This window comes from Chaetodon auriga, chromosome 2 (assembly GCF_051107435.1).
Source record: "Chaetodon auriga isolate fChaAug3 chromosome 2, fChaAug3.hap1, whole genome shotgun sequence".
Taxonomy (NCBI): domain Eukaryota; kingdom Metazoa; phylum Chordata; class Actinopteri; order Chaetodontiformes; family Chaetodontidae; genus Chaetodon; species Chaetodon auriga.
Window position 1 is genome coordinate 12,250,768 of NC_135075.1, and position 16,260 is coordinate 12,267,027.

The 16,260-nt window shown below is 43.1% G+C and overlaps 2 protein-coding genes across 3 annotated transcripts in view; one reads left to right on the forward strand and one right to left on the reverse strand.

The window, feature by feature from the left end:
- LOC143338678 (histone deacetylase 7-like) overlaps positions 1 to 6,827 on the forward strand; it is a 33,321-nt gene extending 26,494 nt beyond the window's left edge. For both annotated transcript variants that reach the window (XM_076759264.1, XM_076759258.1), the window contains exons 21-25: positions 1,546 to 1,664; positions 2,467 to 2,600; positions 2,694 to 2,778; positions 4,772 to 4,919; positions 5,010 to 6,827. In XM_076759264.1, the coding sequence (XP_076615379.1) occupies positions 1,546 to 1,664; positions 2,467 to 2,600; positions 2,694 to 2,778; positions 4,772 to 4,919; positions 5,010 to 5,046 (523 nt within the window). In that variant the 3' untranslated portion in view covers positions 5,047 to 6,827. The remainder of the gene's footprint in view (positions 1 to 1,545; positions 1,665 to 2,466; positions 2,601 to 2,693; positions 2,779 to 4,771; positions 4,920 to 5,009) is intronic.
- A 935-nt stretch (positions 6,828 to 7,762) lies between these two features.
- LOC143331479 (twist-related protein 2-like) lies at positions 7,763 to 14,662 on the reverse strand. Its single transcript, XM_076748384.1, has 2 exons — positions 13,538 to 14,662; positions 7,763 to 8,676 (listed from the first exon to the last, which is right to left on the reverse strand). Exon 1 carries the CDS (start codon positions 14,456 to 14,458, stop codon positions 13,886 to 13,888), a length of 573 nt encoding a protein of 190 aa, XP_076604499.1. The 5' UTR covers positions 14,459 to 14,662; the 3' UTR covers positions 7,763 to 8,676; positions 13,538 to 13,885.
- Between the last annotated feature and the right edge of the window lie 1,598 nt (positions 14,663 to 16,260).

Here is a 16,260-nt window from a genome sequence, read left to right on the forward strand (position 1 = left end):
AAATTTAATGCATCATGAATTCATGCTTATGCAATTAAGTATCTAGTCTGGTGCCAGTTGTGTAATTCAATTTGAGTACATGATTTAGACGCCGGGTGTTCCAGGCTGTGTGTTTGTCTCCAGGATGGAACAGAAAACTAGCCAGAGTGCGGTTGTTGATGATGTGTCTCTGTTTCTGGGTGTGTGTTAGTGACAGGGGAAATATTGTGGTCGAGAGCGGTGGTGGGACTCGAGTACAATCAAGAGAAAGCTCAGCTGCGTTGAGATTAAGTGTCATGACGTAGTGTGTGTGTGTGTATGTGCGGAGGATTACTAAGGTGGTCAGAATTTAAGGTCAATATAATCACCGGTAGCACTGCACACACATAACATCCCGTTTTAACGGAAGAGCGTCGGCATGTCTGACTATTGGCCTGCGCGTAGCATGTATGTGTGCATGCACATGTTTCCATGTGCATTTCTAGGTGGCTACTGACGAATAACAAACTATGGAGGAGAGGAGAGCAGAAGAGAGGAGAAGAAGTGGGGGGTGCATTGTTAGGGAATCCAAAGGCGGCGTAATTAGGCCCAATGGATCCCAGATGGCTGGCTGTCAGTGACGTGAGAAGAGGGACGAGCTCCTAATAGGAACCAGACGCATACAAACGCCTTTGAACTGCCGCTGAGAGAGAGAGAGAGAATCAAACGCGGCACGGACTGTGCACTCTTGCTAAATAACTGGCAGCGGGAGAGGAGAGGAAGTGAGAAGGAGAGCATAGAAGCAAGGAAAGTAGTCCCCCCTGAGTCAAGTATACAGTATGTGGGTGTCTCAGTCCAGAGATGTCAAGGGTCTCATTTTTATCTGCTTGTGTCACTTGCAAAAACAGAAACTTCTCAGCATTCGCCACCTGCCTGAAGTTTTGTGTGAGTCTTTGCCTCAACCATTTTTTTGGACTTTCTATATGCAGGGAAGGATTGCGGAGCGCTCAGCCTTCTTTTTTTTCAGCAGTGCTTTGATTCGCATTTAAACAGTTGCACACATTCACACCTGGGAGCAGCCCCACTTTCTAGTGTTGGCGTCTTACCAGGAGTGGATCAAGAACAGAGATCAAGCACGTGGAACATGGCCTTTGATAATTTATCTTTCATCATTTTCAAACGGATGAAGTTTACAATGAAGTAAATGTTTGCAGTTAACAATCCAGAAGAAAGTCTCACATTGTACAAGGGCTCCGCTCGCAAATCAATCACCTGAACTATGCAGTGATTTCAGTTTGATGTTTTGTTGTGTTTTTTACTTTCAGGCAACTTAAAAATCTGTTAATTACGATGAGTAATGTTTTCAGTCGATTCTCATGTCAATTCAATCCCACAATGACTTCCTCTCTGACATTATTATGTTGTATTCGCTGTTCCAAGTTCTCATTTTTTCATAAATTATGAACACCTGTTGAAAACACAATTTCTTATATGTAGTAATTTCAGCCAGACCACAGGGCTTGAATGGATGTAACTTACGATACGGTGTTTGGTTTACAGCATGTTGTTTCCTCTGTTCCTCCTCAGAGCCGTGGTGATGCCCATTGCCCACGAGTTTTCCCCTGATGTGGTGTTGGTGTCAGCTGGCTTTGATGCTGTCGAAGGACATTCGTCATCACTGGGAGGCTACAAGGTCACAGCCAAGTGTAAGGCTCCCTCAGCCTGTCGTACACATGCAGCACACACTAACGTTAATTTACTCTTCACGCACAGACATGGACATAGATAGGAAGTCTGAAATCCATGGTGCTTAATTGCATATATCCATAGTCTTGATGATTGGTTTCACTTGTGTTTATCTTCTCTCTCTGCCTCGTGCTATTGCTGGGTGGGATTAATATTCAGTTGTGCTGTGTGCCATTTAAATATTGAATGAAGCATAATAGCAGACACCAAGACAAACTGTGTTAGCAGGTAGCCCTGACAAATTGCAGAATTATAAAGCTTGGTCGTTACTCACAGACTATATTCAGGTGGATAAACACTCTGTCATAGCTGAAAGGCCGTACTGCGTGTCATACATTAGCACTACTCAAGCACTGTGTAATGTGAGAGTTTTGATCAAAACAAACAAAAACTTTCTGAGTGCAACCATGGAAAGAGATTAAAGTTTACCTGTGCACTGTTTCAGGATTTTTATTTTTTAAATAGAATATAGATTCATAAATGTTGTCTGTTATAAATCCACTGTAAAGGATTAGCACTGATCTGAATAGAAGTGAATGTCATCTACAAGGCAGTGAGGACCCCTCTGAATTAATGATGGTGACACCAGTATGCAAACAGTCAGTCAGTTAGAGGCTGGTGTGAGAAATGACACTAACTGTCACTAACAGTGAAAGAGTCCTGTCATCTCGTTAATCACTATCCAGAGAGAAACCCCTCACCCATCATTATCTGGCTCAACCTGCGTATGTATGTGTGTGTGCATGTGTTGCTCTCTACCAGGCTTTGGCTTCCTGACCCGTCAGCTGATGTCACTGGCTGGGGGACGGGTGGTCCTGGCTCTGGAGGGGGGACATGACCTCAAGGCCATCTGCGACGCCTCTGAAGCCTGTGTCAGCGCCTTGCTTGGCATGGAGGTGAGAAAAGTGTGTGTGTACATACAGCACGTGTGTGTGTGTCTGTAGAAACATGCAGTATGTTTCATACTCTTACCACCTGTTGCGTCGCAGGTGGAGCCTCTGTCCCAGTCCGTGTTGGACCAGAAGCCATGTGACAACGCCGTCCAGTCGCTGAAGAGAGTCATCCAGGTTCAGGGTGAGACATACAATACACAATAAAACACAAGCAGCAGCATCCAGAGCCCCCAGCAGCACTTAATTCAGAGTGTTTGCAGCATTGTGGAAAACACACACATGCAGATTCAAGTGTTTTCTGTTGCAATGAATCTTGGTATTCATCAACATTGAAATTCCAACTCTTGCAAACAGCTGGTGGAACAAGCAGCAGACCCGTGCCATGGGAGTAAATAAATAGATCAAAAATAATCAACATTGGCCACACATTAACACGCATTCTTTCTTTGTATATGCCTATGGAGAGACAGTTTTCTCCTGTCCATGGTCCTGCACCTAACCCTGCTCTGAGCTGGCTGCTGGGCACTACAGGCCAAACCTGTAGGAATGCACAACGAGATACTGAATAAATGTGAAAAATGAAATACACGTGCAGTTGACATAAATGAAGTTTTTCAGAGGAGGAGCAGAACAGCAGAGTTCAGCGTCGTTTCACCAAATCATCTGCAGAATTCCAGCTGGCACCGGTGTCCAAGTCAGCAGCTGCAGCAGCCAGTGTGGGCCGCATAAAGTGCATGTTCACTGTCACATTTTTTCTGATGCGCTTCACCTTTCAGTTTTCAAACATGAAAAAACATTAGGTCCTAGGTGAAAATTAGGGTGGTCAGAGACCCTCCATATTTCACACAGTGGTGCTGTGGCTTCATTTCTGCTAGTCGAGAGTTAGAAACAAGTGAAAACCTTTGACCGCCTTCATCTCTCTCAGTCGGTTTGAAGTGAATACAATTCCAGTGTGTGTAAACAGAGCAGAGGTTGGGTTGAAGGGTTGTCAGGATTTGATTTATGTCGGTCAGGTTGTTATTGCTCCTTGGTGTTGGCTGGTGCATGCTTTTATATGAAGATGAGGTCAAAGAAATACACCTGTTACTGTTGCACCAGCTAGGAACGCCACCATGTTCACTGTCTTACATGTGGGAGGATTTCAAGTCAATTTTTATTCATATCGGCCCAGTGACACCGGGCTTCTGCACCACCTGGAGAGTCACACAGCATCCTCAGCTCAGACGGGGAAAACGTTTCAACAAAGTCAGCATCCGAAGATTCATTTTGTATTTGAAATGAAAACGCGTTTGCTTCCTCCACCGTCCCGTGGTTTGATTTTACAGCGAAACATTTTGGGTTTGATTTTAAAAAAATTAATATGTGTCAAGTCAGGGAAATATTTTTTAATTTTTTATCCACTTTTCTAGTTTCTACAAGCTGTTCGGCTTTTGCATTCCCAGTCTCTATAACTTTGGTCTCTGTTTCTCCACTTAGCGGCTCCCTCTGTCTCCTCATCCCCCCCAGTTCTCTGGCCACCTCTCCTCCTCTACATCCCTGTCTCCCATCCCTCCCTCCAGCTGTCCCACACACAGACAGACGCGCGCGCACACACACACATAGACACACACAGCCGCCCTGGCTCCAATTATCTTCAAACACTTCTCTGGCACACGACCTTCGCAACATCCCCTCCTGATTGCACACAAATGTTATCCCAACCAAATTAGATTAATTAAAAATATTTGCAAAGCCACAAGAATGTTAAGCCCATAATTTAAGCCCGGGGTGAAATATATGTGAGTTGCATGCACAGCCAGAACACACACACTCACAGATGAACACGTTTGCAAACACTGATTGATTTTACTTCCACTGTGTGTCACAGGACTCGGGCCTGGAGACCTTGAGAGAACAGATTGAATTTGAGCGAACGTTTCTGAAATTACCAACATGGACGTTTAGACCAGGGGCTGTTTATAACACAGCCAATGCTTATATTCAGATCAAACAGCTACAACTGGTGGATCAAACACCAAGTGCTGCTTTTTAATAATGCAGCACAGGCACTTTCCCTCAAGCAACCATTCAGGATGAAAACAACACTGAAATACCAACAACTGAGGCCGTTAATCTCTCTCTCTTTCTCCTTCCTTCCTTCCTCTCCCTTATTTCCGTCTTCTTGCCTCCTGCAGGTGAATACTGGCAGAGTGTGAAGGACTCTGTCGCCACAGTGGACCTGTCCTACCTGCAGGCGCAGAGACGACGGCTGAGACGAGACTCGGACAGCGAGGCCGTCAGCGCCATTGCCTCGCTGTCGATGGGAGCAGCCGCCTCTGACAGGTGAGGACAATGTTGCCTTTAATAAACTCAATCAGTCAATAAAGCACCGAGCTTTGTGTAATCATAAATCTGTCTCATTGTCTCATTAAGGAAAGAAAAACTGACGGATAAAGGTGATTCTCTCTGAGGAAAGAGCCTCCTGACAGTTGCCTTCAACCAAGTCTCAGTGGAAACACACACAAGCACACACAGAAACACACAAACAGAGCGATGCATTTGGACCATCACTGGAAGCAGATGTCCTCCTCCTCCTCCTCAGTTCGACCACTGTATTCAAAAACTCCTCCACCTGCATTACTACTGGCTGCAGTCAGACCACTCTGATCCAAGCACACAGCATTCACCTGGCCGATGTTCATATTGTCAGGACGCCTCTGCAGGTCACTGAACTGAGATAAAATTGTCAAGAAAGACAGTCGGAGGCAGATTTATGAAGGATCTTCATTCTCGTGTGGTATTGGGAGCCGATGACAGCATGACGTAGCATCGACGCACACTTGACAAAGCACAGCCCCGCGACTTTCAGCATTCACCTTGTAAATGACTCCCACAAGACCTGCGAGAGACCGCTCGGACTGTGGTGACCTTGAAGGTGGGGTCAAAGGCGACCTCGCAGGACGTGCCGGTGACAGAGAGCAGACATATCCTCAGCACTTAGAGCGCGTCCAGCTATGATGATGTCATTCGCGACAAAGACCCCATGAAGGAAAAGATCAGCGTGTTCTGATCGCTTTGCACTGTACCGTTCTGTAATGTGAACTGGACAAGATGGAGGAGACACAGCCTCGTCGGCCATGTTGACAATCAAACATCTTGTTTGCTCCAAATTCAGGTTATTTGAATATTCATTCATTTGACCTATGGCACACATTTTATGTGAATGTCAGCACGAGTTTTTTTTTGTTTATTGTTTAAGGATCCAGTAAGAGTGAAGCTACAGTCTGAGATACATATGTTTCATATTGTTTTGTATGTCCACATATTTTCTTAAATCTTTTTTTTTTTCTCTTTCTTTCTTTCTTGGCCTGTCGGGCGAGCACATGCAGCAAGACTCTAGATGGCTGCAGTTATTGTTATGGCTCCCCGGCAGATAAAAGAAGGCACAGCCGTCTTTGATGAAGTGCATCTTAAATGTGTAGATATACTGTAGTTTGTGTCTGTGGCTTTAGTCACAGTGAAGAGCTAATACCTCTAGTATCAACATCAGGGGAGAAAGCGATCTCTCCGAAAGGTTCCTGAAAGAGATTCTTTACACGTCAGCAAAGACGGAAATCAGCCGTGATGCCTCAGTGCAGCGCGAGCACTCTGAAATGATTGTATGTGAGACAGTGCAGAACACACCTTCTCTATCAGGATGCTGGTTTTTAACATTGTGGATGAGACTCATCCAAAGACTTAATGACAATCACAGCCTTAAAGAGCACTTCCAGTGCCCTCAGGGTGGGAGGATCAGAATGACTTGTGTCTTAAAATCAGAACTTTGATGATGTTTGTTAAGTGGACCAGTGTTCCTACCTGTGGATGAGCATTCCTGCTGTATTTTGTAAATTTATTTTATACTTTCTAACCTTCATAACAAGGGCAAACTGATCTGTCCTTCGTTCGTCACTGATGTAGCAGCGTTCCGTTTACCTTCAGCATCGGGGATGTTTTGCTCCCCGGACCAAACAACGACATTTTAGCAGTTCGGATGGAGCAGTAGTGCTGAGATAGCTGAATATCCTCGCAGTGCAATTGGACACAGGTTAAGCGCAACCAAAGTTTATGAGAACAATGTGCCGTCCCTGCACTGGCATGGCTTTAAGGACTTCAAAGACTTTGGAGAGTTTGTGAATGTTTCTTTTTTCTATCCAAACAGTTGAACAGCACCAAAAGCACAGGATGGATATATAAACAAATTCATTTCTTGAAAAAAAAAAAAAAAAAAAAAAAGAACTACATGACTTCTATTTATACATTCAGAATCTGTGTCTTTGAAGTGCTCTTTGCATGTCTAACACAATTTTGACGGTGCTATGGATTCTTGTTTTATTATTTTAAGTGCAGTACGTTTGCTCTCTTGTTCCTTTCTTTATGTTGCGTTATGTGTATGCAACTCAAAAACCTGTCAATTCTTTGTTAATGTGATGAAAATGTGAAGCGACGCGATGAGATCGTGGAGCGCTTTGAGCTCCGTGTGATGTAGGGCAGAGCGACAGAGGTGTGCAGCTCTACGTGGTTTTGACATTCATGACAGTGACCTGACATATCTAACAGCTTATCTTTTGTCTTAATTATGCAAATGACTTATTTTTGTACTTTGGAAATCACAAAAATGAACCCTGCGCGTACTTAGAGACCAAATTATCAGCCGGTGTGCCTTGAAGTATCACGCTGACCAACCTGTGTGAAGGAAGCCTTAACAAACTGGATCTTAATTAAAACTGCAGGCAAGTCCAGTTTTGTCATAACTGACTCTCTAATTTTGTTTCTGTACAGTGTATATATGACTTTGTTTTTGTCTGCCTTTGCCTTTTCTATTTTTGTTTCCAAAAAAAATCCTTAATAAAGGTAAATTATATACATTTGAATAAGATCATTTATTTCCTTTGAACTGTGTTAATCTTGTTTTATTGTATTTGAGCAAATTCAGCACGTCTCATCTGGATTACTACAGAAAGCGTTATTCCTTTGGTTAAGAAGATATTGCACTCATATGCAGCATTGAGAAAAGTTTTATTGACCACAGGAGCTGACACAATAAAGATTATCAAAAGCAAATGCAAAACAGTACAAAAGAAACATGATCAAACAGTAATTAGACTACTTATGGTTTAAAATGAATCATCTATACTATGGCTGGAATCACTTCATCGTCACCTCGACACATTTTACAAGAAACGTTCTGCTTTGACTTCTGCATTATTCAGTAAAAATGCTCACTGCGAGTTTGCAAAGATATTTTTTTTAAAGCTGCAGGAAAAAGACAATCGGATTTTCTCGCTTTTGAAAATTCAACTTTCTGCAACGCTCACTTCTAACGCAAACATTAAAGTGAAATTAAACAGAAGTGGAATTAGTGGCTGAACAGTGATCAGTGGTTTAAGACATTTTCCCATGGACCTTTTTCATGAAAGCCAAGTGTGATGCATGAGCAGAGTTAAAGTAATACAGTGTGCGTACACCAGATTCACATACAGATTCGCTTTAAAACCCCCAAAATACACAAAAAGCTATCCAGTTACTACAGCACAACAAAGTAGAAGATCAGCGTCAGATTCCTCGTGCTCCTCTTTTTCCCACAAGACGGGGCTTTGAGAGCCAGAGCGATTAGCTTATTAGCATTTTAGCTGTAAACATTCATTGGCTGTGACCGCCCTCTAACCATCACTGTGCCATTATCATTAGTCATCGTAATGTCTGTCTGGCAGTGAGTCAGGGTGGATGATGGTTATCACGGTGTTACCCAAGGCACTCGAACCAGCAGCCATTTTGTTTCTTTGTCAACGCAGGCCAGCTGTTTGTTTGTTTTGTTCGTGTTTTCGTCATTCAAAGTGTTCAGCGCTTCACTGTCACGTCTCCTCAGCAGCGTTTCAGAAACACAAAGTGAAAACTGTTGAGAGTCGAGCTGCAGGAATACATCTCAGTGTCAAGAGTCGAGCACGTGTCCAGAGGAGGAGAAAGGGGTTTTCTGGGAGATTAAAACGTAGGGCTTTGTCTGGTGAGGCAGGGACACTTTTCTTCTTTGAGTGTAGAGAATTTTCCATTTGTCGGTTTTCTGCAGAGATGAGAAACAAAGAGATTAATGAACATCCTAACGCTTTTAGATAAGAAGACATTTCATACTTGAAGTGGCTCTGGGGGCTTTGAGAGGTGAGCTGAGGTTATAAAATGCGTCTGAAAACAAACAAACAAACACTGCTGTTGAGTGGAAAGTGGAAAAATCCCTACAGCTCTTTAACTTCTCCTCTCTTGTTTTAACAAGCAAACATTTCATCCGGAGTGTTCTCAGTTCTCCCTAATTACAGTGTGCCTTTCCATGCGTCAAGAAAGACACACACAGAGGAAGAAGCCCTGCGAGGGAGTTAGACATAAGCTTGACGGTGTCATCTCGTCACATGACTTTCATTATACCATAAAAGCGTGAATGTGTAAATTGCCATGTAATGTAACAAAGTGCAGGGCGACCTCTGCTCCGCTGTCACGTTTTCTTTTCTTTCTTTTGAAGCTCACATTCATCTGTCTGGTTAACTCATATTTAAAGTTACAATCTTAAAAATTTTCATGAACTCAAACCCAAAATTTGTCTCCTCCTGTATGTGGTTGGTTTTTTTTTTCTCTCTTTTTTTCTCTTTTTTTTTGGCCATTCAATATATGTGCATTCAGTAATTACCTATGTTGTAGTTTTTATTGATAGTGGCGCACGAGAGATTCACAGGAAACAATTGTAAAAGAAATTATATTTAAAAGTGCTTATGGAGGTTTTATGAGAGCATTTCTTTTAATCTTGTACTTTAAAAAATATTGAAACCTTTATTTTAAATTACACATATTCCTTGGTCTTTCTGTGATTTGTCTCATGTAAATGTTTGACAGATCCTGATGAATTTTGGACTTAAGTTCTGTGGCGTTGTGTTGCCTACGTGTCAAACCAATAGTCATTCCTCCATGGCTCTCTATCCCTGCAGCTGTCTGAGCAAGGCCAACACACATACAGATACATGTGCAAGCACATATGCATGCAGCAGTAAAATGCAGACACACACACACACACACACGCACGCACGCACACACACACACACACACACACACACACACACACACACACACACACACACACACTCAAACCCTCCCACCTGCGCTAGCCTCACAGTTTGGCTCCCTAAAAATAAAGATGGCTATCAGAAGCCACAACTTCTGGATGAGACTTCTAAAACGCAGATGAGCCACAGAGGACTTTACATCTGGTCCCAGATCAGTCGAAAGCGAAAGCCAGAGATTTAATATGAACAGAAGAGCATCCAACAGCTGGTCAGTCCAAACTGTAAAACACACACACACACACACACATGCATAGACGCAGCAGAGCCAGGGGTTCCGGCAGAGGAAAGAGCAGTGACAGGCATGTTGATTATAGTATAAACAGAAGGGAGAGTTTTGTTTTTTCCAACTCAAACAAAACAATCCTCTTTATTCTGAAAAGCTCATCCTGAGCCAGACACCCGCACTTCCTAAAATCATGCTTGTCAGAAAGCACCAAAGTGTCCGCTGTGCATTCATGTTGCTGTGTGTGCACGCTATAGACTCTCAAGGAAAATATCAAAGATTCTTTTACAATGAAAGTGCAAAATATTAGGGATACGTGTATTTTTCATGAAGTAGCATATATGCATGCTGTGAACTCAGATCAAACTGGAGTTATTTTGGTATAAAAATAAAACTGTTAGCTGGAACATGTTATATTTTATGCCAGTCCAATGCATCAACATGAATTACAGCCTCACAAAATGAAATCTTTCTGAACAACAACATACACTCTGATGTGTTCCAATTATTTTGTCCACCCACTATTTACTATCTACCAAAGAAGAGACGGAAATTAATTTTAAATATTTACTAATGTACTTTCAATATCTGCACATTCTGTTGGTATTCTAATAAATGTGTGATACAGATCATTTAATTCATGCATACACACTGTTCTAATTTACACTACACACACACACACACACACACATGCATGCACAGTCTGTCTTTGATGATTAGCAGACTCTTTCGAACCTCTTCTTTTTCCTAAACTTAGACATCGAGCTCAGTTCCAGGCCTTGAATTTCTAGCACTTTCTATGGAGGCCCCTGCAGAGCTGATGATAACAGGCAGAGCAGGCAAACCGGTGGGTAATAACTACCGCGCTGCGTTCAAGGACACTCCGCGCCACGTGCAGGGGCCTTGGCATTCCATCCGCAGCACCGACTGGAGCCCTCGACGTCTGCTGCCGAGGCCACTGGAGGTTTCGTAATAACGCGGAGCAGAACACCTGCAGTGTGCACATGGCCGGCGGCTGCATGTGTGTGCGTGTCTGGACAGTGTAATGTATATATGTGTTGCTTGTAGCCCGTGTAGTATTACCTGTGGTGTCTTTTGTGATTCACTGATCCTGCACAGTGAAGAATGTGTGCGAATGCTTGTAATCATTTATATGTCTGCTCAAAGATCAGTGTCAGTGTGTGCGTGTGCCTGTTTGAAAGGTGTTTACCTTGACCTGTCATCTCGAAGAAAAAGTGTGTATGTCCCTCCAGCACAGCAACACAGTTTCAGCTCTGCACGGCCTCTGCACCTCATCACATTTCAGCCTGTTGCTCTGTTTTCATTCAAATGCTTATCTTGTAAGTTGTCATTTTATTTTGAGAGACTCCCTGGCTGCCTTTTTGAAAAATGAAACTGTAAGTCTTCTAAAACTAAAACCAGCAGACGGGAGAGATACAATCACTGAGACAACATCTGTAAGTGTATCCCTGTTTACTAATCTGAGGATGTGCCCACATACATACACTCATACTGCAGCACAGGTAATTAAAGCTCACTGCAAACACACACACACAAATACACACCAGTGCGCATGCACATGCACTGACACACACAAGCCCATAAGCCTAACCCAAACGCTGGTGCACACACCTTCCTAATACCTCACAACTGTTTCCAATCTAAAGGTTCCTGCTTGTCTGGGCCCCGGCGGGGCCTGATTGCACGATACAAGATCCTGAGGAGAGAGGGCAAGGCTGCAAGGGAGAGAGAGAGAGAGCGAGAGAGAGAGAGAGAGAGAGAGAGAGAGAGAGAGAGAGAGAGAGAGAGAGAGAGAGAGAGATGTGCCTCCACTCATTTCTCTTCACTCTCCCTTTCTTTTCCTCCTTTCATGCTGTACCTGTGCAGCAATCTGGTGTCTGTTAAAATGGTTGAAAAAAAGAAAACAGACCCTGTGTGAAGTCGATCCTACAGATTCATCAGAGGTCTGTCAAACACTGGAGAGTTTAGATTACAATGGTGATTATGTGCTGTTCATTTTGCTTAATAAAGTGAAACAACTAAGGTGTATTAAGGTGCATAAAAATTCTTTCTGTAAACCAACGCTCCTCCTTTAATTCTGTTATTTTTAATGTGATTTATTACATCTATTATTATATTATTCAGCCTGACTGATTACAGAAGAGTCGTTCCTGTTGATCAAAGTGTTTGGGATGCACAGAGTTTATTCCTGATGTGTTTACGAGCACAAAGAGGTTCATAAACATGTAGGCAGAGAGGTTTATTCATATACTTGGATGTGTTTTCATTTCTTTTCACGGATATTTTGTTATTTTCTTATCTGACTTTAAAATTTGCATTTGCATTTAGTCTCATATGTTGTTGGGTTTTTTTTTTTATCGTTATATTTCCACGCAAAGCATTTTGTATGGCAATCTTACGTGAAAAATTCTATCCAGGCTTTTTATTACATTTAAGCTCAGTTTGTTTGGATCTGGTTCACACATATATTTTAGATTTTGTATTATTGTTGTTGACTTTTTTTTTATATTATTTGTAGATACATAATAGCAGAATGATTTGCACAAACCAAAAAAGATCTAACACTTGATTTGCTAACTAAAGAAATGTTTATTAACTAAATCATTAGTAAAAGCAAACATCTAAATATCCAATAATAGCTAATAATTAGCAGCATGTTACACGTGAAAAGTAATAATAATAAAGGCAGTTCAGAAGTTATTGTGATCAGTGATCAATTTGTTTTCATAAGTAACTATTAAAGATAATGGATTCAGTGCAAGTTTTAACAAAATATTTCCAGATTAGTGCGCCAGAAGCAGATATGCAATTTGTATTATAGCTGAAATGATCGTATTCAAAAATATTATTATTCACCTTGGGGAATGTTTTTGTGAATTTGCATAAAAATTCAATGTTTCAAAAAACTAAACCTACACAATGCCAAGTTAAACAAGCCTGTAAATATCAACACCAGCGAGTACTGTGTGTAAACAGAGGCCCACTCAGCATGTGGTGATGTGTTGTAGTCACGCATATTTTAATTGTTTACACATCTATTGAGATTTTACATCTTAATTCATGAATACGTGTTTATGTGCGGTCGTGAATGTGCTTTATAGAACGACTTCGTTTTAGATTCTTTTGTCTGAAAACGTGTGATCGAGTCCTCTGAAGAAAGCCTTTTCGTGAAATGTTGCACGTCTCCCAGTGATTTCGAAAATAAAAGCTCAGAGCATGTTGAAGAGTTTATTTCATCTTTGCTTTTGTTCAAATATTTGTGGATGATTTTGAAATTCCTGCCAATGTTTGTGAGGTAAGGTAGGAGCTTGTTGGGCTGAAAGGCTAAAAATAACGTACTGAGACACGTTCGAGACTGTGTGGAACATGGAAGGAAATACACATTAAACATGTATGTCCATGTCTGCGTGCTGATGGCATGGTGAATGTCATCAGCACCAGAAGTGTGTGTGTGTGTGTGTGTGTGTGTGTGTGTGTGTGTACATGTTTATATGACTTCTGCATGTGTTCGTGCATGCAGTACACAACCGTCTGTGTGTGTGTGTGTGTATGTTTGTATATTTTGTTCATACCTGATGGGCTGCAGTGAAGCGTCTTGTTGCACTGGACTTAACTGTGGGACAGACAAGGGAGGGCAATGGAAGTAGAAAGAATGGAGGGGAACAGAGTGAACCGAGAGAGGTTTTAGTTGCGATGATCCAACTGTGAGTGTTAATACTGACAGAGATGGAATGAGCCATTACGGAGCACATAGATGGAGCAGGAATGTGTACAATGGTTTGAGATGAAAAGGTTAAGATCAGAACCGAAAGGGAAGCATTCAGAGGTTCAGAGGTCAGGAAACGGGTGCAAACACAGACAGAGGCGATGGGGTGAAGATGTGGACACGAGAGGATTTAGGAGAGAAGTTCGAAGGGATCCTAGTGACTGGTGGACATGGCCCAGGCCCCCTCCATCCTCCAGACGGAGAAGGCGTAGCTCAGTCTTTCGTGGGCCAGGTAGTTGCAGCTGGCCAGCTTGGCGTCCATCTCATCGCTCTGCAGCACCTGGTAGAGGAAGTCGATGTAGCGTGAGGCCAGCTTCAGAATCTGGATCTTGCTCAGCTTGTCTGAAGGTAGCGTGGGGATGATCTTGCGTAGAGAGGCGAAGGCGTCGTTCAGGGACTGAGTGCGTTGACGCTCCCGCACATTGGCGATGACTCGCTGAGAGTGGAGGTCCTCGAAGGGCTGATCCAGCCTGGGGCCCAGCGACGTGGGGGCCAACGACACGACCGTTGAAGGGCTTTTCTTCAGCCGCTTCGGCCCCGACGGCAGCAGGCTGTTGGGGCTGCCGGTGCTGCTCTCCTCTGCCTGACCGAGGGTGTCCTTCTTGGGGTAAGGAGAACGTTTTCGGTTTCCTTGCTGGTGGGACTTCTTCGATCCTCTTTCCAGTTCCTCCTCGCTGGCCCCCAGACCTCCTTCAGGGGAGTTGGTGCAGGACACCTCTTCTCTCATTGTACTGTCCACCAACAGCCTTTTAACCTCCACTGCAAAGACAGGATGCAACAAACCCGAACTTGAAAAGCTTGTGTAGCAAAAGTCTTCTCTTTTGTGAAAAAACTTAAGGCTTCTGAAGCGCCATCAGACTGGACGTCGCTCTGGCTGTCGTATTTCCTGGTTACCTTGTTAAATTTCTCACTTTCACATTCCCTTCTCAACCTGGCAGACAGAACAACAACAAACCATCTGACAGGCAGGTCCACCTCCGCCTCTTTTATACCCAAACACTAACCCGGGGCCTGCAGGCAGTTCTCTTTGGCTCAGTGGACTTCCAGAGGGCGTGGTTCAGCCTGGGCCAGCCAGAGAAGCAGGAAGTGTGCGTTAGCTGGGCGGGCAATAGAGGTGGCCCTCTCAGCCAATAAGAAGTGCTGTGTCTAATGTTGCAGAGATGTCTGAGGCTTTATGGGTTCCAGATTTGCGTTGCGGCGTCAGTTCGCATGCACCTTTGTGTCTGCATTCTCGTTCATTAAATCATTATGAAGACAGAAATCATTCTAAAGCTTTTAATCCTGCCAGTAATCAGTGTAAACTTTAACACTGAATGCTTAGTATTTTTATGCACTCACGTTCTTAAAAGTTTTATCTATGTGTTACACAAAAATGATCACTCATATGTGCTGATGTGCTAAACGTTTGTCATTTTGTCCTTTAACATGAGAACAAGTGTGAGCTCACGTTAACGTTTTTCTGTCCTGGTATTGATCATGCTGATCAAGACACGATAGAAATAAATGTGTCAAACCGCAGGTCGCTATGTGGACCGAGTCAATGAAAATACTGCAGATTAAAAGGCTGAAGGAAGGTTCATGGATAAACAATGTACTTAATGTGAAGTCCTGGAAAGCAAAAAAAATAAAAAAAAAATAAGAGGGATTTTTTTGTAAATCTGTTTGGCCGCAGCAGCTTTAAGCAGATCTGGGAGAAAACGTGGGGTTGTGCAAGCATGCACTCTGGAAAGAATTTCACGAGATGAGCTTCTTCCTGACGTACGATTCTCTCTGTAAACTCTGATGTACCCTGAACTACCACACCCTCCTCAGACATGAACCATCAAAGTTCTCAATGAAAGAACACCTCTAACATCACTGCTGACGTCAGCTGTCCCAATCATCTACGTTGGGTCGGGAAGGGAGCACAGACAGGACCCTAAATAACCCCTGACCTCAGTGGCCCACTGACCTCAGTCTGCAGAGGTGAGAGAGCACCTAATTGTGCCATCCACGGCCTCAAGGCAGAGCCGACACATGTTCCTCCACACCGCGAACCCATCTGGGTCTGCAGCCACTTAAACACATTTTCAACACGCTGGCAGTCATGACACAGCAGACCGGTCCTCCTGAGAAAATGATGAGGATCCCAGGCTCATGTTTGCTCAGTCTGTGTTTAGACACCAAGGTAAAACAACCTAAAATTTGGACAAATGACTAAATCTACGCTCGAATCCAAATCAGTTTCCCAACATTGTGTCTGTTTATACCTTCATGCGTCAGGACTCGAGTGACTCATGTGTGGATCACTGCAGAGGATGGGGAGTGGGGAGTTTTCCGTCACTCTACGCTGAAGAAATTTGGTACTTTTTGATGACAGAATACTTAATGGTAGCCTTTACATTTCAACACCTCTAAACATGTTTTTTTTTAACAAACTAATGCCTCTTTCATGTTTCCAAAAATGATGAAAATTCACGCCACTGTCCAGAGAAGTTGTACAACAACGCAGGGACACGACGATCAGAAACACTATTTACCATCAGACGT